The 24,475-nt window shown below is 41.1% G+C and overlaps 3 protein-coding genes across 6 annotated transcripts in view; 1 reads left to right on the plus strand and 2 right to left on the minus strand.

The window, feature by feature from the left end:
- Positions 1 to 150: 150 nt before the first annotated feature.
- eif1ad (eukaryotic translation initiation factor 1A domain containing) lies at positions 151 to 3,076 on the plus strand. 2 transcript variants are annotated; one of them, XM_026187003.1, is made up of 5 exons: positions 151 to 347; positions 565 to 683; positions 1,910 to 2,018; positions 2,428 to 2,536; positions 2,630 to 3,076. In XM_026187003.1, exons 2-5 carry the CDS (start codon positions 597 to 599, stop codon positions 2,847 to 2,849), a joined length of 525 nt encoding a protein of 174 aa, XP_026042788.1. In that variant the 5' UTR covers positions 151 to 347; positions 565 to 596; the 3' UTR covers positions 2,850 to 3,076. The 2 variants fall into 2 exon arrangements, with proteins under 2 accessions (XP_026042788.1, XP_026042792.1); XM_026187007.1 differs by lacking the exon at positions 151 to 347 and adding an exon at positions 358 to 467.
- A 3,795-nt stretch (positions 3,077 to 6,871) lies between these two features.
- LOC113029137 (N-acetyllactosaminide beta-1,3-N-acetylglucosaminyltransferase 2) lies at positions 6,872 to 10,232 on the minus strand. The gene is made up of 2 exons (XM_026179807.1): positions 9,970 to 10,232; positions 6,872 to 9,098 (listed from the first exon to the last, which is right to left on the minus strand). The coding sequence occupies exon 2, from the start codon at positions 9,092 to 9,094 to the stop codon at positions 7,706 to 7,708; it is 1,389 nt and encodes a 462-aa protein (XP_026035592.1). The 5' UTR covers positions 9,095 to 9,098; positions 9,970 to 10,232; the 3' UTR covers positions 6,872 to 7,705.
- Positions 10,233 to 12,091: 1,859 nt separating this feature from the next.
- The window catches only part of nrg2b (neuregulin 2b), a 73,040-nt gene continuing 60,656 nt past the window's right edge, over positions 12,092 to 24,475 (minus strand). For all 3 annotated transcript variants that reach the window (XM_026187027.1, XM_026187021.1, XM_026187034.1), the window contains 6 exons: positions 22,539 to 22,641; positions 20,628 to 20,757; positions 19,632 to 19,759; positions 17,778 to 17,993; positions 16,257 to 16,440; positions 12,092 to 15,077 (listed from right to left, as the gene is read on the minus strand). In XM_026187027.1, coding sequence (XP_026042812.1) covers positions 14,601 to 15,077; positions 16,257 to 16,440; positions 17,778 to 17,993; positions 19,632 to 19,759; positions 20,628 to 20,757; positions 22,539 to 22,641 — 1,238 coding nt within the window. In that variant the 3' untranslated portion in view covers positions 12,092 to 14,600. The remainder of the gene's footprint in view (positions 15,078 to 16,256; positions 16,441 to 17,777; positions 17,994 to 19,631; positions 19,760 to 20,627; positions 20,758 to 22,538; positions 22,642 to 24,475) is intronic.

The following is a 24,475-nucleotide window of genomic DNA, read 5'->3' on the forward strand; positions in this document are numbered from 1 at the left end:
GTAAGTTAGTGATATAATCTTACGGTGAATTACAATGAATCCTGAAGTTCATTTACATAAATTTAGTCACATTTTAACCAGTCATTAAAAGGGCTTTTAGCGATAAAATGAACATTTTACACGTATGGAACTTTTATTTTGAAAATATACCCCACTTGACATCGGAAGTGTAACGTTCCCTGTCTTTCCCCGCACTGTGGACTGAAAACAAGAACGCATGTCATTCCATTTTTTTTTTTTGACTGAATATTTCAGGTTCTTTTTGTACACGAACGTATACCTGCTGCTCGGAGACAGATTCTGCGTCAAAAAGACAAACAGCCACTCCTGTCTTTCTTTCTTTCAAGGTAGTATTTAACCTGCTAATGTGGAGACAGCTAATGTTAGCCTTTTCCGCTAAGTTATTATTCGTAAGCAACTACTTACTGTTTAGAAGAAAATTGGCAGAGGAAGTTTAAATTATTAAGGTACACAGAAAGTTTTATAGACGTTTATAAAGAAAGGTCTAGCCTTTAAATGTGTCTTTAGTTAACTAGAACTTTCGACCCACTCTTTCTTTCTCAGCTGGCGAAGGAACGTGAAGGCTGTCGGTTATAATGTCACAGGCCACTAAACGCAAACACGTTGTCAAGGAGGTTCTTGGAGACTTTGTCACACCCACAGAAAACCAGCAGATCGTAAAGGTAAACTTTGTATAAAGTTCCCTGTATTTCCTACATACTACAACATTCACATTTTAGTAATCAGCAGCATACACTGGATACTTGTGTACTTAGGTACAGATTGGAAGTACAGGTAAGACCCCCATTTAACTCCAGAGCTGCCTTAAAGTGGACATGTAACACCACTTGTAGAAAGGCTTATTTACACTGTGGTGCCCTGCTCAAACCCAAACATTAACGCTAACAAGTGGATTTTTCCTGTTTCAGTGCAGGTATTTAAAAGTGCAATGGCAGGGAGAGCCTTCAGCTTTCAGGCTCCTCTTCCGTGGAATCAGTTTCCAGTTTGGATTCAGGAGAAAGATGCCCTCTCTACTTTTAAGACTAGCATTAAAGCTTTCCTTTTCATATATAGATATAGTTAGGGCTGAATCAGGTGACTGCAATAGTTCTAGGCCTCCAGGGGCTTCAAAGTGTTTCTTCCTCACTCAGTGTTTTCACCCACTGTGTTTATACACCACCAGTGAATCATTAGTTATTACTATTCTCTTGATCTCTTCCCCAGTGTCTTTTTCTCTTTCTGCCTCCCCTCGCCCCCGATTGCAGCAGATGGCTGCTCCTCCCTGAGCCTGGTTCTACTGGTGCTTGCTCAAAGGGGGTCATTTGATTCTTTTCTCTCTATTATTGTAGGGTCTCTACCTTACAATATATGGCACCTTGAGGTGACTTTCCTTGTGATTTGTTGTTATTTAATGTAAATAAAATTGAACTGAATTGTCCAGTTTTGGTGAGCCTGTGCAAATTATAGCCTCAGTTTCCTGTTCTTAGCTGACACCTGACCCAGTGTGGTCTTCTGCGGCTGTAGTCCCTTTACAACAAGGTTTGATATGCTCTGTGTTCAGAGATGCTCTTCTGCACATTGTGGTTGTAACGAGTGGATATTTAACTATTCTCTGTAAATTGTAGCGATAATTGTGTCTCACATCAGCAGTTTCTGAAAATATTTAGACCAGCTTGCTGACACCAACAACCATGCCACATTCAGTGTCACTTAAATCGCCCTTCTCCCCCATTCTGATGCTCAGTTTTAACTTCCGCAGGTTGTCTTGACCATTTTCACACACCTAAGTCCATTGACCATCCTCTGCAACATTTTACATTAACAAGCAGTTGAACAAGTGCACCTCATAAAGTGGCTGTTGAGTGTATTTTTCTGATTCCATGTTTCCTCTGCTTCTTCACTTTTACAGGTAACTGGGAGCCGTGGTAACAACCTACATGATGCTGTAACAGCTCAGGGTGAGACCTTCTTGGTGAGCATGCCCACCAAGTTCCGCAAGAACATCTGGATCAAGAGAGGTAAGCAATGGAAAGGGAAGTTACGTGTTTAAAAGTTTGAGTAATAATCCAGTGACAGCTGGTGGCAAATATTATTTAGTGGCTTGTGGCACAGACGTTCATGCTGCACCGTGTGTGCTGCTGCCCACAACAAAATTGGGGTGCTTTTTGTGGGCTTACTAGTTAGTTTACACTTTTGATATTTCACTGCACCTTACTTGCTGGAGACTTATCAGCTGCACATCCATAATGTATACAGTACAGTGAACCTCGTTGTCATGGTGTTCATTGCCTTTTCAAAACAAAAGAATAATATATATCGTAGTGCAAACATATAAGTTAGTAATGTGATCTCCCGCTAGCTAGTACTGGTCTAAATAAGACCCCCATTTATGTTCATTCATTTAAATTTCATCTTCTCACTCCAAAGGTGACTATGTGATTGTGGATCCTATTGAAGAAGGAGAGAAGGTGAAGGCAGAGATCAGCTTTATTCTCTACAAGGATCACATTCAATACCTACAAAAACAGAACCTCTGGTAGGTGGGAACACACTGCACAACCTTTACGTTCCTCGATCAGCCTCATTTGTCACATGTTTTGCACTTTTTACATTTTTTTCTTGTCTCCAGGCCAGAGGGCTTTATGGACGAGCATTCGACGCAGGATAAGACAAAGAAAAAGCTGGAAAAGGATGAGGACGCTAGCGATTCTGAAGATGACGATAGCGACCTCTTTGTAAACACTAACCGCTGTAACTATCAGTACAGTGAAAGTGAGGAGGAGGACGATAGCGAAGAGGATGAGGACAGGGATCAGGACAAAGAGAAAAGGAGGGAAAATGCCTCATAGCAGCAGCACTGAGGACACGGACAATCAGGAGTTGTGAAACAGATGCGACAGCATGCTCCCCTGTATTGCTGTCATCACTGACTGATGCTATGATGATCTGAAGCAATGGTCCACCTGCAACAGCGCCCTCTGCAGTTCATGTACTGAATGGCTGGGCTCATTCAATGTATTTAGTAATTCCTGCTTGTTTTACAAATCTGTGAGATTAAAATGTATCTGAAATTTAACATGGGATACATTTCTAGTGTTTTTTTCTGATGATAGGTCCATTGCACATCACTGGTACCTTATATAAAAGGGCACACAGTATATTTGTACGATGACGTTAAATTTATGCAACCTTTTCCGTAGAAACCTGTTTAATTTTGCTGCCAAAGAAAATCCAAATGTCCTATTGGTGCTGGATATGGTTCTAAAAATTATTGTATCAGCTTGAGTTACAAATGAAAGCTGTTTTATTTTCATCTTATCCAGCAGCAAAAGTTAATTTGTGAAATGACTGAAAAGCTTTTGAAATGGAATAAATCCCAAGCAGAGTATGCTTATGTCACACTGACTCGATATCTTCCTGTGCATGTCTCCATCTTGCCGGATTCAAGACTTAATCCTGAATGCATTTCATTATTACGCAGTCAAGCAGCCATCTCCTCCGGAAAAGGTTGTGTAGATGTCACACTAGCATATCTGGAAAAAAAACTACAATATATGGATTCTCAGAAATTACATTACAGTGTCGTCAGCGCACAGAAAATTCCTACTGCAAGCGGAACCAGTCCCACGCCTTTTTGGCTGACTCATTTCTTCCCTCAAGGTGTGAGAAAACTTCGTCATAACTCACATGACATTGAACAGAAGAGAGATGATTCCTGTCATTACAATTTTGCTCTCACTGAGTAACTGCACAATGAAAGCATCTATGTCGTATTTTGACAAAAATAATTTTAAATAAGAATGTACACTCAGTTTTTTCAAAAGCCCATGAATACCTGAAATGTATCCTACAATAATTATATCAAATAATACATGTAGTGAAACACTGCGCACTAATCTATACATGAATTAAACACTGCAGTCATACACACGAACTGCTGAAGGAGCTTTATTGGATTTAACGCTCCACTTTGTGACAGTGCACAAAACTGGAGGAGAACAGACCTGTTTTTCCTCCCTGTCAAGGACGGGAAACACCAACCAACTCCACCTTTGCCTGATGCCTTTAGCCTCAGTGTTTGGATGAATGCCAATCTCTTATTTATCGCCTAAAGTTTAATACTGTAGTCCACTATCAGTTGGATTTTAATTCCACTTGTAATGGGATGAGATTGTTTCAGTCTTGATCATTTATGAACTCAGACATGAAAATCCAGATATATATTACAATAAAACAGATATCACATTTGTTTGGTTTGTTTTGAGCCTTGGCACTGCAAAACTAGCTCAGCTGCTGTAACCTGAAACTCGAATACCTGTTGTCTTGTTTAACTCATTCAATTCAATTCAGTTTTATTTATATGGTACGGTGGCCCTGAGAGGCCGAATGGACTGCAACTTAAGAAAACACCAGCAATAAGAAAAATGCTGCAAAAGCACACAAAACACAACGGAAATAGGAAAAAACAAAAAAAACAAAAAAACAGAAATAGGAAAAAACTGATTTCCTAAAGCACAAGGGAAGTGTTCCTGGGAGACACCTCTGGCAAAACCAGGTTCAGGGGCAGGTAGGTACTGTCATGTACTTCATCTAGCTGTTCAGAAATTACTGACAGCATGATAGCATTTAGCATCAGCTCCAGAGGCGGAGGCAGACATTTGATACACCCGGGGCTTAGCCCTAAAGGGTAGTATGCATGTGGGATTGGGGGGGTTAGAAATGACTGAAAGATTAATAATAATAACAGATTGGATTTATATAGCGCTTTTCAAGGCCACTATTCTTTCACTCTCACATTCACACACTGGTGGAGGCAGCTACAGTTGTAGCCACAGCTGCCCTGGGGCAGACTGACAGAAGCGAGGCTGCCATATCGCGCCATCGGCCCCTCTGGCCATCACCAGTAGGCGGTAGGTGAAGTGTCTTGCCCAAGGACACAGCGACCAGGACAGAGAGCCTGGGGATTGAACCGGCAACCTTCCGGTTACAGATGCGCTTCCCAACCCCTTGAGCCACGAACATTTTTTTACTGTACAACATCAATTTAGAGTAAACTTGGTTTTTTTTGGATAAATAAATGTTGAAATATCTTTTGAATTAGTTAAATGTCAGAATAAAGAGAGACAGAGATCTGTCTATTTTTTATCACTTTCATTAAATTTAGGAGTACATATACACTAAGTTTATTGTTAATTAATAAGAAAACTCCAGACGATTCCATCCTGAGCTGAAGAAGCTTCTGATAGGTTAGTAGAGTCCATGTGAGTAAATTGGTGGCACAGCTGTGGATGCATATAAGGCAAAACACAGAGCCTGTTTCTTTAAAATGGGAAAATCAAGAGATGTCAACAAAAGACCAGGAAAAGAACTGTGGAGCTCCATAAGTGTGGCTTAATTTTGAATACAATTTGGTGCCATATAGAAATACAGATAGTTTCTCTCTTTACTCTTAAAGTTAACAAATGTGTTTTTTATGTTTATCAATCTAAAAAAAAATAAACATTTAGTCTGATTTGATGTTACAATTAAAAAAGTGTTTCTGTTTTTATCTGAAGAGTTTGTAAATATCTGGTTTCAACTGTATATTTGATGATGTTGGTGTTTGGCTTGATTTTCAGCACAAAGAGGGAGAGAGAGAAACAGAGAGGGAGAGAGAGAATGAGGACAGCACAGAGATGGAACAAGAGCAGGTGAGACACACATGTTAGTCAAATGGTCGTTTACCAAAAGTATCACCGTATCATAGGTCCTCATGTATCTCGTACCTAGTGTTTCTTTTTAGGTTTGTTATTTTTCAAATTCTATATTTATTAAGTTATGCAGGCTTGTTTGCACAACAAGGCTAAATAATTATATAAACTTTTGTGAATCTACATAGTGGACTTTGGTAGAATTAAAAAATAAGTGTAGTGCAGGTCTATGATGATTTTAGTGCTCATTTAGTTCTGATTCTGGTTCTGTCTTGGTTAAATCCTAAATAGTCCTGATTTTGAACTGTTGTAGTCCTGTTTTAACTCCGGATCGGTTCTGGGTCTGGTTGAATTGGGGTTTAGTCCTCGTGTCTTGATGCAGCCCCGTCTGAGCTGGTTCATACCAATATTAGGGGGGATTTACGCACAGTCGTAAATTCCCACAGTGCACTATGTGCTTCGAATATTGTGTGTAGTTTTTGTTTTATACAGTGCTGTTTGTGAGACAATGACCCCACCTCATTCCCTCATACTTCCTACTATATCCATTTTGCAGGCATTCAAACTTTGCATTATTGCATGCTTAAAGTAAGCAAGGATAGTCAAAGTTTAACAAACCAGTCTGCAAGGTATTTTAATTTCATAGTACAAATAGGAGCATGAAAGAAATGAAAAAAGATATTTAAAAATAATGTAATGCTTTGCAAATTATTATTAAAGTGCTAGTCATTCACATTATTCAGTGTTTTAAATATAAGTGAGGAACATAGACTTATGAAGTGAAAAAATAAATAGTAGACACAGTGACTGTATGTTTGTAAGTTTTCTCCCCAACAAACACAACAATGTCAACGAAACGTTTTACACCATCAAACGCACCTGCGGTAGCACCCAAAGGCAGAGGACGATGCTATTGCTAACCATCGCACAAAATGTTGGACTTCTGGACATGCTAAAGGAAGGTAGAAGTTACCGTATTTTTTGGATTATGAGGCACATTTAGCGAAACAAAATCCCATGTTCTGGACCTGAAAACAGGGTTTGATCTTTGGTTTCATTCTATGATACTGGACTTATTTTTCTACGAAGGTTTGAACTTTGAGAGTGTTTAAACTAGAGAGAAAAGTGTGAAAATGTCCATGCCTGTCTGAGAAAAGTGTATAAACTGTGTAGGAAGGGGTTTTACAGCCTTAAAACATCTATACTAATTGTAAAAAAAAAAGTTTGCTAATTCGTGGATTTCACCTATCACGGGTTATTTTTAGAAAGTAACTCCCGTGATAAACAAGGGACCGCTGTAAAGCTCTTTGTTGGACTGGTGCGAAGGGCCTGCAGGTGCTCATGGTCAGTGTTAGGTTACATCAAGTGTAGCAAGTACTTAATTTGAAGTTAGCCTAATGACACTTGGAATAATTAACCGAATTCTAACTTTAGTGTAGAGGATAGACATCAGTGAAGATAGCTTGTGAAACTGTTTACATCTTGTTGAATCCGGTTGTGTAAATCCACAAAGAGTGGCAGGTCAGCTGATCACAGTCTATACATGAAGAAAACCTACTGGAGCTCACATTAGAAATTACAGACTTGTGATTCTTTTCCCTATGCTGAGCCACTACACATAAATTACGGTTACTCCTGAGTGTCCCATTTTACTGTTTAGGTGTGGAGGCAAAGTCACCCTCTACAATGTAGGCAACAAAATGGTTATTTTTAAAAACAACAGAATGAAGCTGTCATGGGAATTAGAATTTAGATTGGAATAGTATTTGCCTTCTCATGTACTAATATTGTTTTATATTATATTAATGTAGGACAAGGTTCGGATGCCTTTTTACAAAAATGGTTATTAGAATTTTCCTTAAAGGAGTTCCTTTACATTTCCAAGCCTGTACTTTTTCCACTTAACCTTTACTGCAATCCTGTTATTCTTTATATGCAGTTTTTATGTCTCAGTGACCACTGAACTTAAACAACATATCTGCCCGTATAGCTTGCCCAGAGGCATTTCAAGGTGGCTACAAAGTGCTGGGGGTTATTTTGTTTTTCTCCTTCTGTTCAACTCTCAGAGGCACATGTCGACATTGTGCCTGTGTCTCTTTCAAGTCAGCCCAAAGTTTCACCACCTGTTTGGGGCTTCGCTTGTGGATCACTAAGATGGTGTGGTACGAACACGGGTCTTTCCCTTCATTTTTGGGGAAGTCAAACATGAGGAAGGCGTGGTTGTGCGTGGGGAAGGCATTGAGCCGAACCATGCACATCCCTACGTACACGTCATCGATGGGGAACAGGTGAACTCTTTTAGAAATTAAGTGCAGACGTCTGGTCAACTGACCCGAGTACACCAACCCTCCCCCGCCTGCATACGCGGGGTATAACCCTTTGTAGAAGCTGTGTGGGATAAAGTACTTTGAGATGTTGACTCGGTTGGGTGAAGCTGCTCCTATGACGTCCCCAAACACGAAGTTGTGCATGTTCTTCTTCACATGCGGCTTCTCCATCTGGATCTGGAGGTAGGTTATCAGTTTTGGTGTGTTGACAAAGATGTCATCATCTCCTTTGAAGACAAAGTGGGTCTGCTTGCAAGAGTGTGAGAACCAGCTCCAGAAGAGCACATCCTTCAAGGTGAGATTGAAAAATGTATCCTCAAAGTCCCACTGCAGAATATCTCCATAGAGCGTACTCTCCAACTTGAGTAACGCAGACACATCCACACCCGGTTCTTTGGTGTTTTGCTTGCCCAGCAGGAATACCCTGCGGACATAGGCTCCACCATTATCTCTGCCACTGCCATTTATCTTCTGTCCTGCCACCCATCCCACCTGGCCCCAGGTCTGCCGAATAGCCTGTCGGTTGTTGAAGTTATCCAGTGTTGTTTTGATGGCGAAGAGAATCAGAGGGTCCTCCCGCTCTTTTCCCTGAGCTCCACATTCTCCACCTGGCTGGAGGAGAACCGGGTAGTCTCTTGTCTGCATGTACTTGGTGAAGTCTTGCACCTGTTGTGGTAGCTCGTCAACATTATATGTCATGTTGTTGAGTCTGCGAACTGCAGAGAAACTCTTCTTCAGCAGGAAATCATCAAGGCTGATATTCTTCATTAATCCCTTGGCTTCGTGGGGGTGCAGGATGGGGTTAAATTGACGGTCAACGACCAGCTGGAGCTGGTTCCAAAAAGCCTTTTTCTGACATTGGTTCTCCCAGAAAATTTTAGGGAGTGAGACGAAGATCTTATTTCTTAAAATTCCATTGGCCACAAAATGAGAACTCTTCGGCATGATTTCACTCGCTGGTGCTGTCATGCTCATACACACCGTGAGACCAACGTAGACAAAGAGCAGGGCCAGGAAGATGCAAGGCGTGCACACACAGATTAACACCCTGCGCCAGCGAAAGTAACACCGTGCCATTCAGCTGCAAATACACAAACACCAAGTTACACTGAAGAAATCTGACATCTGACAATTTCTGAGTTTCAAAATATAAAACAATTATTAAATGTACAATAGTGGATTTATGTGTATCTGGATCGAGAGGCAAAGCTCCGCAGAGAAATGAAGTGAAGAAGCATGAGGAAATGGAAGATTTGCAAAAGAGAGATGAACTAAGACCATATGTAACAGTGATCTCACAAACGAGTGCGTAAAATAGATTTTAGCTGAGTTCTTTTTGATCACATGATTAACAGCCAGTATAATTGGCTCATTTGGCATGTAAGCATTGAGATGCAAAGCAATTTTTTTCTGGTCATTTCAAAGCCATGCGCAATCTTGACTCCACCAATCAAAAACCATGTGCTTTGATTGAAATTTAGTAGTGTGGTTTTTAGCAGATAATTATCACAAGTTCAAAAGGAACGTTTATTTAGAGTTAAATTTAGTCACACTTTGAGGTATGAAAAAGAGTTAAGCACATTTTTATTAGCAGATAAACAAACGCAGTCTACAAATTCCTTGTGTTAACAAGAAACTGAAAAGATGATGTCATTTTAAAAAACTTACCTTCTTAGGTCTAAATCAGTGACAGCCCAAACTTCACTATTCCTAACTCTAACTCCTATTCTGACCCGAGCCAATAAGAAGATGTCATTTTTGGCTTTTATTATATTGTTTTCCCATTGAGGGTAGAAAGAAAATCATAATTTTAACAAACAAGCATAAAAAAATCACAGTTTTTCTAAAAACTCTGTTTTGGTCTCTTCCCAAATATAGAGGTTAGGGTTACCATGACTTCAACCCTAAAAGGTTTAATGAAGCTGTTGATGTCAGCAGTTTTCTTTGCTTACCTGTTTTTAATGAAGGCTTTCTATTTCACGGAATAATCACATAGTTGTTGTTATCTAGTTGAGGAGCGTTGTCCAGCACAGTTTTGTCTCATTTAGTCTGAGTAAACTCTCTACTCAAGAATTAAAGATAAAATACAGTGAGTCAGTCTATCAGGAAGGTTTCCTCTGTAGCTGAAGCTCCTCCTTTGAGCCCTCTGGCTGAGGAGGCTGCTTCGGGTTCTGCCGAGCAGCATGGATACACCCACTTGTGAAACGAAGAGAAATTCCACCCACAAACAATGGGAAACACATCAATGTGTTTCATAAGAAATGAAGACGATACAAAACTAATAACATTTATCAGTGACTCAGCTGTTGGTGTCACTACCCCAGAATCACAGAGAAAATACTATGTAAAACATATCAGTGTGGGTGTGAAACTTCACTAGTTCATTCAGTTCATCTTGTGCACATGAATAACCAGACATCAGTTTGGAAACAGAACTTCCTTCTGTGCCGCCCTAAATCTCCACCTAATCTTTTCTTTTTTAGCAGCTTAATTATGACTTCATCACCTGGCAATCTTTTCATGGGCAGATTCCTGTCATCCGCACACCTATCAGGTCAGACAAGAACTCTGATTAAAAACGGTTGCATTTAAATAATGTGGTGTGTCTGCAATCCTGACACTAAGGTGTTACAACAGTTGTCATGGAAAACAAGTGTGAATCAGTTTGGTTGGTGATTGTTGTCTTAGGGTTTTCCCAAGCTTACCTAAACGCTCCCTCCTCAGTGTTTGTAGCAGTTTGGAGGCATAAACTGTGGCTCCTCTCTGTCTTACATCCCTACATGTACATAGTAGCAAATTATATGCATAAGATGGGATGTTTTCTGTTTCTTTGTGTGAAAATGTGTGTCATCACCATCAACATGAATCTGAATCAAAATACCTGTTTATCTGAACATCCCAGCCGGGCTCACAGCTCTTAAGCCAAAGAGCTCACAAATCAAGGTTGTTTTGTAATATTCTAGATAATATTCTTATAAAGAGTGCATATTTTCCTTTTTATTCCTTCCCTTGTTATCTCTGATCCCGTAAAAACCTCCGCAGGATTGTGACACATTGTGCCTCAAGTATTTGTAGTATTTAGGCAAAGTCTTACAAACAGTTTCAGCTGCAGCTAAGAGTACAAATGGTTGTAAATGTGTGCTGTATGTTAGTGTTAGGACCCTTTGGTCCACAGTAAGTAACTTTTGGTTCCCGGCTTCCAAACGTTTCAGAAACCTAGCTTGTTCTCGATCAACTGTAAATTAGATAATAATGGACATTATTAGTTGTTCATGTCATAATGTGGGCTGTGAATAGTGTCGGCATACCCGATTAATTAAAAACTGAGAGCTTAAATACACAATAATCATCTGATATTCTGGTAACAGACTGAAGATGTGATCGTTTAGCTCCTTGCTCCTTTAGAACAGTTAAACCTTTAGTAGTAATGAAAACTTTCCTTACTATTACAGTTGTGGATGCACGTGGTTAAGGTTTCAAAAGTGTTTGTGTGTAAGTAATCTCTGTGAGTTGAAAGGTCCAACTGCTCCAAACCCCGTTTCCAGCTATTTTCTTTCCTGCCCTAGGCTTCAGATGACCTCAGTGAGAGTGGATATGCTTCTGATCATCTCAGACCTTCTGCTTGTTAAAGAGGCAATCACGCAGTATTTCAGTTACAAAGATGACAGGACTGTTTCAAAAATGGTAGGAATAAAGTTTTATTTTTCATATGAAGGGGTGTTTTGGATTTTTCTTCTTTTACAAGTAGTATGTTTTTGATAAAACTTGCAAAAAATCTTCTAGCATATTCCAAGAATGATGGACATGAAGAGAAGGGGATTTATTGCTGAATGTTAAAATGAGGACACGTTTTTTATTTCATTTTATTATTGTTATTATTATTATTTTTTTCACCGAGTGGAAAAAAAAGATTTGCTTGCTGCTTTTTCCATGCACCCAACTACCAGTACCACTAGGACATGCAGGGGATTTGGGGTTGAGAGGAGGGGAGGAAGATGAGGAGTAGGAGGAGGATAGGTTGGTAGGTAAAAAAGACAAACTGCTTGACAAACAAACATGAGAGGGGCTGTGTGAGTGTGTCTGTGTATGCACGGTTTTGTGTGTCTGTGTGCTCAGTGTGTGTGCTTCATTGTGGATATGGATGTACGTGCGTGAGAGAAGTACGTGTGTTCGTAAAAAAGGTGGGTGGGAAGCGCGGGGGGGGGGGGGGGTGGGGTCGAGGAGAAAGAGGGTGGGGTTGTCAACAATTCGACTAGCTCTAGAAGCACACTATCCTCACTTGCAGTAATTTCAAATCGTTTGCAAATCCCAGATTGATTACAGTGATAGTAAGACAAAACTAGCCAGACCACTGGGCCGTGAACCCAAATTGTATTTTCATATCATACGATTCCCCCTAAATCTGAGGGGATAATTTCTATATCTGTGATCCATGCATTGCCTGTGTGGGGGGAAAAAGAAAGAAAACAAAACTCTACATATTGGAAATGAAGTCTAATCGGGACACATTGTATCTAACACAGTATCATTTTCCTCAGTGAACTTCAAAGGGTCTCTCTAAGGGTCTCAGAACCTGATGTACATCTGCAGTGGAAGAATTTCTGACATGATCGGACTACTGGTAGTGTGCTGTTTGGTTTTACTCACTGGACTTAACTTTGTCTGCTAGTTGCTTCTGTAGGAGGGCGAGGAAGACGTGACGGTGAGGTTGCGATGTGGTGGGTGGAAGGGGCAGACAGAGACACACATAACAGATCATTCAGTCAGTCAGTGTGACCAAGCAAATAAAGTTCAGTTGATAAAAGGTATAGGAATGCAAATCAAGGATGCAGTAATCAGGATTATCATATACAACCGTGTGAGCTAACTAAAAAGGTAGAATCAGCCTCGGAAACTCTCTTCCCAGCAATGTGAACCCGCACATGGTGCTTCTTCCCGATCGGAGCAGCACCGTCACTAGTGTGGCAAAATGTGAGCCCACGTAGCTTGGGATATCCTTTTTTAAAAAGAAAACAAACACATTTTTTTTTAAAAGGAAAAAGAGCGAAAATGGGAAACCCAGAGGGAGATCCACCTTTCAGTGGTGGGGGCAGAATTCCAAGGTTACGCCCCTGCATCAGAGCGCAAACAGATGCCGTCTCTGCACAACTTCATCTTTTTAACACGGCTACACACATGCTCACTTAAACGCACACATAACTTCTTGGAGTTAAAGAAAAAAAGTAACTGAATCCGCCTACTGATTCCAAAAGTTTAATCAAACGCGTTGTTTACCGTCCTTTAGCCACAAGTAAGCGCGAGAAACCTGATAGATGGCGAAAAGAAGGGGAGTGAGGGGATGTCGATCTGACCTGCGAACTGAACTGTGACTGAGATGACGTGCGTTCTCTGCTTTGAGTCTTTTTGGCTGTGATGTGATGGGGAAGTCCTGAGACACAGTGCGGCTCTAAGCTGCTGGCATAGGAAACGAGCGGGCTAGGCAGTCCACGGGAGGCCAGAGTCAGGCTGGATTACAACTGGATTGGTTAGGTTCGGTTTGGATCGGCAGCTCCCTGGCCAATGACTGCTCACGGAGGGAGGTTCTTACAGTGCAATGGAGCTTCTGGCAGCGTGAGGATCGATGGAGAGGAGCGTGACAGTCAAACAACAGAGATCACACCCTCCACGGTGAACAGAGGCGCCAACCGAATGAGGCTTCATGAGGCGTGCAGAATGGATACAGGCACGCACACACACACACACACACACACACACACACACACACACACACATACAGTACACGCACACTACAACCACCACCAATGTCATGGCAGCACCCTGAATACCTACACGAGGAATCTGGAGTCACTTTCCCTCGACAACTCCCCAACGTTCCTGCTTTTACAGAAATAACAAGAAATGACTGACAGGCAGCGAACGAGGACATAAATGACCGATGTGTGTTCATCCGAGGAAACTACCCTACACATCTTGGTTGCGTCAGTGACTAAATGTCCCTGTGAAACGAGCGCATCGCGTGGGTCATACTCATGTAAACAGACACCTTTTACACAGGAGGAATCAATATTGCATGATGACATAATCAGATCACAGTTCAAAAAGAGGAAGATCCCAAATCAGAGAAACAAACCAAAGCAAAAGGAGGAAGAGGGTTGGTCTCTATAAAAACGAGGAGTCTTTATAAGAAAGGCTACAAAAACTCAATGGGACCTCCAACTTCAGCATACAGCAAAAGGCACCACAATATTATTCTATTTATCTAACTTGTGAAAAAATTGGCACGTAATTCTCTTATTTTTTTCATCTCTCATAATGCTGTAAATCAAAAAACTTTACATATAAATATCCCCTCCCCCCCGTTATAAAAAAAGTCTTTGCTGTTAGCTAGTAGACAATTTTTGCTGAAATGAAAATAAATATTTCATTTGTTTAGAATATCTGTCTGTTATACAAAATAAAAATATTTCTCCTAGGTGCAGGTCTCTAGTCCACGGGTTGTGTGTAAGAGGAAGGGGAGTGTGTGAAGTGGAGAGGGCGGGAGGTGGCGGGGGTGTAATGGTGGGCGTCGGAGGGAGGTTAAGTCTTAAAGGGGCATGTTGTCAGCCTTGGAGCGCTGCGACTGGGAGCCGCGGCTCTGCCCGTTGCTGCGCGTCCCTGGCCGACTCAGCCCGCGGTGAGTCCGTGTGTCTGCACCGGATGACGAACGGAAACCCGGGACATTTAGAGGCGGGTCCATGTTCATGTTCTGCATACTGAGGAAAGGCGTGCTCTCCCCGTGACCATCCTCTTCCTCCTCGTCCTCTTCCTCCTCTTCTGACTGGCTGAAGCTCTGTGAGCTGTAGTCCCGTAAACCCGCCGAGCGCTGTGAGATATGTCCGTTGAGTCGGTTGCGTCGCGGGCGACGCCGGCTTCTGATGGGTTCCCGTGAAGAGGCATACTCCTGTGTCGTCTCATAAGCCTCGTCATCGGGGAGCCGGTAGGGGCTGGATGGTAGACTTCCTGTGCTCTCTGTCAGGTAGGGTCGTCGAGGACGTCGGGGCTGCCTGTATAAACTTCCATCCTGAAACAGAGAAAACACAGATTTCTTAGAATGGCTGAACAAATTTATTGACCCACTGGTGTGTTGGTCTGCCTATGCATACAAGAGAAGGCGATCCTGCTGTGAAGCCTTCAACTGAGCACACTTCACCATGTATATCAAGAGACTGCATGCTCACATGGTAGCAGCTTGCTAATCACAAGGTGGATTTGGCCTAAAACTTACACTTCAATATCCTCCCAATTTACTCACCTGGGGACCATAATTTACAACATTAAGCATTAAGTTAATGTTGTATTTTACAAGACGTAATTTTAGCAACTGAGATCATAAAGCTATAAGAAAGTTGTTTAATGATGTCATAAATCAGGAAAGATGAAGCCCCTTTTTCTTTGTACACTTCTGTTTGTAACCAGTCACCCCCTGCTGGCAATTAGAAAAAAAAAATACAGGTTTAAGGCACTTCAGGCCCTTTGGCTTTCAATCCAGTTCAGTTAATATAGCACAAAATCACAATAACAGCTGCCTCGAGGCATTTTATATTGTAAGGTAAAGACCATACAATATTATGAGGAAAACACCAACAATCAGCAGGGCCCCTTTGAGGAAGCACTTGGTGACAGTGGGAAGAAAAAACTCCCTTTTAACCAGAGCCAGGCTCAGCCGTCTTCTATGTCAAAGCCATCTGTTTAGTACATCAATCTTTTGGTGACTTTTGGACATTAGGCAGCAGTTACTGTTTGTGTGCTAGTTTTGTGATGCTATTCTGTCCGTGCCACAGCAAAAACCATTATATTTCACAATAACCCCACAGAAGGTTGAATGCGACTTCACGAGCCTTGGCTCGGCTTTGTTGTCAGCAGTATCGGTGCACAGAAAGTAAAGAAAGACACCTCTGTACAGCCTGCATTCAAACACATGCTGTAGGGAGAGAATATGTTAGTCATGGTGGCTTGTTTACTTCTGGTAAATCAATTATACATATGGTTTGTGCTGAACATGCAAACATTATAAGGAAAATGAACTTGGGGACAGTGAATGCCCACACAGAGACTGCAGGTTACATGCTAAGTTCTTCTTATAACTAACAGATTTTTTTTTTAAAACAAAGAATTTTTTATATCTTCAATAACAGTAAAGCTGGGGGGAACAGACATGTGCTTTTGATATAGACTATATATTGTATATAGGCTTACGTACATCGGGGCACCGTAACAGCGGTTGGTCATCGTCTCTGTGGTAGGCGGCAGCAGCAGGTGGAAGGGAGAGGGCGTGGCTTGTGTTGGGCGAGGTGATCTGAAAAGTGGGAACCTGGGGAGGCAGCGGGGGGTAGTGGAACTCCACAGGAGACAGGCGTGCTGGCGTGGTCAGTGCAGACACATACCTGGATGAGGTTAGAAAAACACAAAAAATAACCACAACTGTGTGCATTTTTACCTCTAACAGATGCTCATATCTGGTGAACACAATGTTCTCACTTTAACAATGCACTTAGTAAGTGTGCACTCCTGCATTATTGAGGCGCTCAGCTGCACCATCGGTTTAATCATGATATTTTGAAAGAGGTCACACATCTGTCTGTTCCCTGAAAAGCACCATAACACACACAAAAACCAGCCCTCATTGTGATCTGTAAGTCTTTGAACTATGGAAGGAAAAAACTTCAAACAGAAACAACAGAAGCAACCAACTGGCTCAGGTCCCCCCATTATGTGCCAACAAACCTGCTTAGTCAATCACAAGAGTATAAAAGACATTACTGCTCATGTGCATTCACTCCAACAAGAACTGAATGACTCCTGCCGCTCACTGAATTCAGCTTTACTTGTGCATCCATGTCCCATATTCTGAAATACTACTTATTTATTATTATGCAGTATTAACATCCATCCATTCATTTTCTTCCGACCAAATGAAGGTCATGGGGAAGCTTGAGCCTACTTCAGCTGTGATAGGGAGAGGAATGAGGTCCACCCTGGACTGGTCACCAGTCTATAGCAGAGCTAAAGCTGGTTTTATGGTCGAGCAGAGGTAGTGTGCTCGCTGTCCGCTCTAGTCCAGAGATAAGCCCGTCTGTCTGAAGTGAGCTCTGTTGTCAGATAGAGGCAGTGTAAGTGTGTGGTATGACGAGCCTGGGGCCACTCTTGCTTGTACTGTTGTTGATCCATGAGCCAGACGCGGAGGAGAGAAGTTATAATATGCAAAGAGCTGAAGTGCAACTGAGTGTTAAATACAATGAGAAGTGTCACTGCAGCCTCAGTCTGTGCTTTTCATGTTGTAGTTTTTGATCTTTGAACTTTTTTCAGGGTTCTCCTGTTCCGATGAACTCTGCTGTCGCCCCGTTTCTCTTCTCTTTACAAAGTCATGGGTGAAAAAAATAAATAAAAGATGTCACACCTGTGTATCAAAACTAGGTGAGTAGAATCACCTAAACAACAACAAACATAATAATAATAATAATAATAATAATAATTGAATTGAATGTAATTGCCTTCACCACCGCTATATCTTTTTACACATTATTATTAACAGTGTCTGGGTGATATAGTTCTTAAAAAGACTAAAAAAAGAAAGTCCTAGCAATTAATTGCCACTTGGTGTCGCCAGAGAGTAAAGGGCCTACTGTAGCAAGAAGCACAGCCAAGAAAAAGTGTTTAAGAGCCACTGAGCAAGTTCCTTCTCCCTCCAAACCACAGTGCCCACCATTTCCACTTTCTCTACCTGTCACTGTGAGGTGAGTCTCTTAGAGAATCGTAGGAGTCCCCGTACTGCATTCCCGGTCCCGACGCATCCGTACAGCCCCAGTGGGCGGCCCTCCTCGCCATGCATGCTGGGCTGCTGCACTTACTGGTTCCCACAGAGCTGGAGAGCCCACCTGACTGGCAGTCTGAGTTCATACTCTCTGTTCGCTCCATGCTCCACGTGTGCTCCTCGTGTCTGCAGGACGAGTTTAGAAGGTTATGACAGCAGTGGGGAGGAAGGGGGATACTAAGGGAGACTGAAGTTAATACACTGATCCCAACGACACACAACAGTCAGCTGTGTTAAGCATGAAAACAGAGCATCAGGACTCGTTTGTGTTGTGTTCAAGGTGGTTAAAGCTACCCCGTGTAGCTGCTGTACTTTGTTGTGCAGATATGTGCTTGCTGTGTACTGAAAGCTATTCATAGCAGATGGAGTGGATGTTATTACAGTGATCTAGCAGGCATGCCAAGCTAGGCCAAAGCAGCAGGCAGTACCACAGATAAGGGGCACAGGGTGTGCCCAGTGGCTGTGGTTGCAGTTAGAGCTCAGTTAATGAGTTATTACTCTGCCCTCTGGTGGTGAAGTGACTAATCAATCTGCAACTATGGAGAATCTTTTCTGTTTTAGCTGCAATTTGCTTAGTTAGCTCTAGCAATATAAGGTCACACAGACAGTTTATATTGTATTTTATATACCTGTATTGTGAAGCTTATCTTCACAATACTTTTAAGCTTGAGGGCGAGAGCTCAAAGTGGCACAAGTTGATATCCTATGACTTCAGTAAATTTAAAGAAAAAACATTTTGTTTTTCCCTTTGTTACCTTTGCTACATTCGTTCGTATTATATTGTATTATATTCAGGAAATTATTTACTTTAAAAGTAAAATTTGAAGTGAAACTGACCGTATCAACTATACAACACAGACCGTGATTTCTGCAAATCCTCGGAAAACATTGCATATAAGATTCTTATCAGGTCCTGTTGGTACTGTGGGTACGAGGTAATAAAGGAGTAAAACCTTTCAGTATGTGCATAAGTAATGAGTACCTTCAGAATATTTTGAAGGACAGGAGAAACAAATTACACTGTATTCGTAAGTACTTGGTACATGCACATCCTGCAGTTCCTTACAGAGCTTAACAATTTTATCATAAAAAAGAAAACACAAATATTTTTGAAATCTGTCAAAAACCTGTGAAAAAATACAATTTTTATACCCAAACTTTGACACTTAAATCAGAAAATAAATCAAACGTGACATTCAACCACTAAAACTCATTTTTCTGTTAAGTAGGAACAATTGCATATATCTGTAATTTGGTATCTTAATCTTAAAAATAAAATGTGCTTCTCCTCATTTACTGTAAAACAGTCAATCTTGAAATTCATGGATAACAACAATAATTCTATCTTAGCATTAAAGTGATCGTGTCGATTAAAGAGCTTGCACAAACTGGTGGATCAACCATTACAGAAAAAATGATTCTGGTAATTAACCAATAATGTTAAATTAGTGCAACTGCGGCATGAACCTTACACTCGATGATGTTCTATTAAATTTGTTATGCACTGTAAAGTACGTACGACAGCCCCCAGTGGATTTCCCAGATGTAGTAGTCACAGACCAATAACAATCCGATTATTTTGACTGAGGGTTGAATTGTGTGAACATTGTTTTAGTATGCTGCCCACCTTTATCTGTTTGGTGTTTACAAGAATGTCTGCAACAGCTCAAAGATAAAATGTGCTCCAAGTGGACAAAGACTAAGGATTAGGAGACCTGTTCTTTTGCTTGGATTATGTGTCCATCCTGACTGCAGTGTGTGTACCTGGAGGCATGTGAGGCAGTGGTAGAGTGGTGGGAGCGGGTCGACATTCGACTGCCTGCATAGTTGCCTGCACCCTCGGCTCCGTGGCTGATCACGCACTCGGTCGTAGGGACGCTCTTGGAGATGTACTGAAAAAATAAAACATAAAAGGCGTTTGATTGTTTTGTTACCTTCAAATCAAAGCAAAAACAAACATATGGACAGGGAATTTTAAATGTAACTACATCAGGGCGTTCTGCTCTTTCCTCTTCACTGTTTTCAGCTTTACGTTTATGCTGACTCATGCCTATTGTATCTCCACCAGGATGCTAGGTGTTTTCTGCCCTCTCTTTAACATGTAGCTAGCTGCGTGACACCAAAATTTCCCCATGTAGTCAGTGAATCACCTTTTTACTCACATAAACACTTTGCTGAAGGCAGGCCTTAACTCAAGTTTTAAATCGAAGTCACGAAGCTAAAAAAAAACTCCAGCAGGAACATGAACCAGCTGAGTCTCTGTTGGTTTCTGAACATCCAGTCCTCCTGTCTTTTTCCTCTTCGGTCGGTCATTAGCATTAATGAATATGTGAGGGTTTTCTGGACTTCTTGACACCCAAATCCTATTTCTGGGATGGGTATATTTAATTAAAAGCACTGATATATCTGGTTTTATTTTAATAAATGCTGCGGGGCTTTGATATAGTGGATTTTTATGCTATATCAGATCAGTAGCTATGCTTGTAAATTAATTGCTGTTGAATCGCATAGCAAAAAGTCAAATGAAATCAATTTGTTACAGTTGCAAACACTCTGGTTTCAACTTAACTCATTCACTGCCAGCCATTGGCAGTGAATGAGTTAAACCCATTGACTCATACACTGCAATTGACGGCTATAGACGTCAATGGCAGTGAATGAGTTAAGCTTAAACAGCTTCTCTGAAAGTAATGATAATTTGCAAAAACAAACTAAAATTAGGGCTCCACTCAGCTGAGTGTTATTATTGTTTGGACTCACGTCAACCATGGGGATCTCCTCAGGACCAGGGCCAGGATGATTTGGCCCATTAGCCAACATGCGGTTTGGCTGCTCCACACACTGATTCTGGTTTTGGTGTAGGTGACTCTGCATCTTCTTCCTCTGCTTCCTGGACGGGTGGTGATGATGAAGGAACAATAAGAGATCTACCAAACCGATGTCCTCTCTTACTACTGAATTCAAAATATGTGAGGGGACGTGGTAGAACATGAGTCAATAGAATTTAGCTGGCAAAATGTGAATTAAATGTATTTATATATTACTATTGTACTTACAGTCAATGTAAGATGCCTGCACAAAAGCGTTTTTTTGGTCTATAAGATGGTAGCAGTTTCAAGATGCCTTCCGCCAATCATGTTATTTAGATGACAATGTTCAAATATGGTACTGTGCAAAAGTCTTAAGTAGTTTAGTCATTTAAAAAAATAGATTTGAGCAAATGTTCTCCAAGCTTTCTCGTGGTTTTTCAAAGTTTTTCTTCAAACATTGGCTGCTTTTTCATTTATTTTTGTTTCCACATAACAGAGAACTTAGCAAAAAAACTAACTTTAAATTGTATCTCTACGCTCTTTGTTACAAACAGGCTGTCACAAAACGAAATCACGTTCTTATTTCTTTAGTTGAATCTATGCAAAAGATCAAGTCTGACCAATTTAAAATAATCTTTTTCACCAAAAACTTAATTTTAATACATCTGTTTGCTAAAAAAGTGTCCATGAAAAATTTGAGGAAACTAGACAAGTAAAGGGCAAAACACAAAATAGCAAGCCTAAAACAACATCTATATTATGGACAGTATGTGAAAGTCACGTCCTTAAGAAACAGGCCCTTCACCATTCAGAAACGGTCTCAGTGGAAGACTTGCTGTCAAGAAGCCACTAAGGAAGGAAAACAAGGTGAAACGGATAAAGTCCGAAAATTACATAAGAGCTGGACTGAGGATCAGTGGCAACAGGTGTGATGGAATCATGAAGCCAAACTTGAAACTGTTGGTTCAAATGATTGTCAAATGTATCCTATATGGAAGACGTCAGTAGAGCGGGACGACAGTGAGTGTCTAGAGTTATCTGTAAAACACGGTGGAGGCTCTGTCTTAGTGTCGGCTGCATTTCAGTCGGTGGTGTTGGGAATCATGTCATAACTGCTGGAAGTATGAACACCATTATCATCCATTATGCAATACCATTGGGAAATCATCTGATTAGAAATGGCTTCATTTTTCCACATGTTAATGATCCTGAATACACTGCTAGTATAGTAAAAGCATAGTGGATAAAAAACACACAATGAAACACTATCAGGCATGGATTGGCCTCCCCAGAGCCCAGACCTCAACTTTACTGAAGCAGTGTGGGACCATCTTGACAGAGAATGTAGCAAAAGTCAGAAACATCCAAAGAAGAGCTTTGAATGTCCTTCAAGAAGCTTGGAGAACTATTCCTGAAGACTACTTAAATTAAGGTGGTAATATCAAATATTGGCTTTTAAGCGCATTGGGATTTCTTTTTGTCTTATGCACTGCATTTACGTTTAATTTTGCAAATGTTTTAGAAAATCGCAGCACTTATTTTTCCTAGCAGAATACAGTGGTTTGAGATTTTTGCACAGTACAAATTTTTCACAAATAAAGATGCAGCTTCTTTTTTTCTTTAAATAGAGCACTCTAATAATGTCTTAATTAATAATATTTCAGTTCCAGAGGACAATTTCTGCAGAACAAATGCTTTCAGTCAAAGTTACTTAACATGCATGCAATATAAGGCTTCTGATTGTAATAGAGTACTTTTAGGTCTTTGTAATGGCACTTTTGCTTTTAACTTAAGGGTTAATTCAAAGGTTTTGAGTCTTTTGTATACGGTGGAATTGTTTCTTTTTGCTTCAAAGACATACTTTGTTTTGCAGTAGGCCACCACACAAACGATGCCAACCACTAACAACGCCACACAGATGCCTGTGATCGTCAGCACCCGCCTCTGGTAGAGCTCCTCAGCCTCTGTGGATGCAAATATGCAAACACATACACACACATTCAAACGCACATTTTACCATACCAAAAATACACACGCACACACGCGCACACACACACACACACATACAGCATGAGCACTATCCCATCTATGGCAACTAAAGAAACTGTTGTCCTCACTATGATCTGCTGTCATCGTGTCCCTGTGCTGTCTCTGTTCTATCAAATCACATGCCTTGGACTTTTAACGTTCTTGCAGTCACACAGTACTACACAACAAAGAGGAGTAATTATACAGTCTCACGACTATCATGAGGAAAAGCTGAGATGTAAACCTACAACCTGGCACAGACTTCCTGCTGTCTTAAACAAGTTTGTAATGGCCATGGGGATGTAATGCCACAGATGGCACTGGAAAAGATCTGATGCCATGCCTGTATGAATGGAGTCACACGAGACAAGTTGTCAAGATGGGGTAAAAAAAAATCAGGGTTAACACCACAGCGGCCCGAGAACCAGATGAAAGTTTGGTATTCACATAGCTCGCCATCAGCATCACAAACACAGGATTTTTTGAATTAAAACAAGTTGACACCAGATTGAATGTTTTGCTGCCCTCTGGTGGTGTGACCTATTACAGCCCAACAGCGATGTCACAATTTACCACCTTAACCTTAAGTTGAAGCTAAAAAGCGAAACATTTTTATCAAAGAAAAAGGTTTAAATAGCACCCATGGTGTTATGGTGTTTATTTTGTTATTTTACAATTTTACAATAATCTAATTCATAGCTCATATTCTTGGGAAAAACTGTGAACGACTATACTGTTTCTTTAACGTGCAAATCTCCTGCAAGAGTTCTTGTACATTGGGAAAGTAACCAATTTCAATTTAAACGGACTCAACAGTACAGGTGTGGAAGTCCCCGTGGATCACATTAAACTTTATTTAGTTCATAACACAATATGGTGATGGCGCGTGAATCTTGTAGTGAATCCAATTCAGATTCTGGGGGCTGCTGCGGTGTAACACTCTGTGTCAGAACGAAAAGCACAAAACACAGTGCAACAAATAAACAGAACGTGAGAGGGAAGAGAGAGGGAATAAAAGCAGGAAAAGCAAAGTGGTGAAAAAGGAGGAAGCAGAAGGAAATACACAGAGGGAAAGGAAAGAGGCTGCAAGGGGAGCAGGGGCGTGTCCAGGAAAAAGGCCCAGGAGAAGAAAGAGGCCTGCGGGAACCAAAGACTGATCTGACTTTGTCCCCTTATCAACTAACTGGATTATCGAGGTCACTGCATTGTTAGTTACGGCCAAATTAACAGTAACTAACAGTAACTTTTTGTTTTCATCAACCTAAATCAGTGTCAGTGCGCCCCAGGGGAGCTGTGGCTACAATGTAGCTGTACCAGTGTGTGAATGTGTGTGTGAATGGGTGTAGATGTAGTGTAAAGCGCTTTGGGGTTCTTAGGGACTAAGTAAAGCGCTATACAAATACAGGCCATTTACCATTTAAATCTTCTGCAACACAAATATTTGTTTGTTCAAATGAGTTTCTTCTCAGTTTACATTAAAACTAATGCCGTTCAGTGGTGCCTGAAACCTATCATTAAACCTGCCAAACAAAACAAAACAAAAACTCTAGACACGCCACTGAAAAGAAGGGAAAGGGGGGGGGGGGCACGAGGACAGTCTTTAAATAAAGGGCCTCTGTAGGGATTGACGAGCCTACGAGAGCCTCGGCCCGGCATTGTGTGTGTGTCACAGGGTACTGATACAGAAAGGCAAAAGGAAATGGGAAGGCAAGCTCGCTGGCACAGTGGGGCCAGCAGCGATCGTGATTTAGGACAGGCAAGCTCTTGACT

The sequence above is a fragment of the Astatotilapia calliptera genome, chromosome 2, assembly GCF_900246225.1.
Source record: "Astatotilapia calliptera chromosome 2, fAstCal1.2, whole genome shotgun sequence".
Lineage (NCBI taxonomy): Eukaryota > Metazoa > Chordata > Actinopteri > Cichliformes > Cichlidae > Astatotilapia > Astatotilapia calliptera.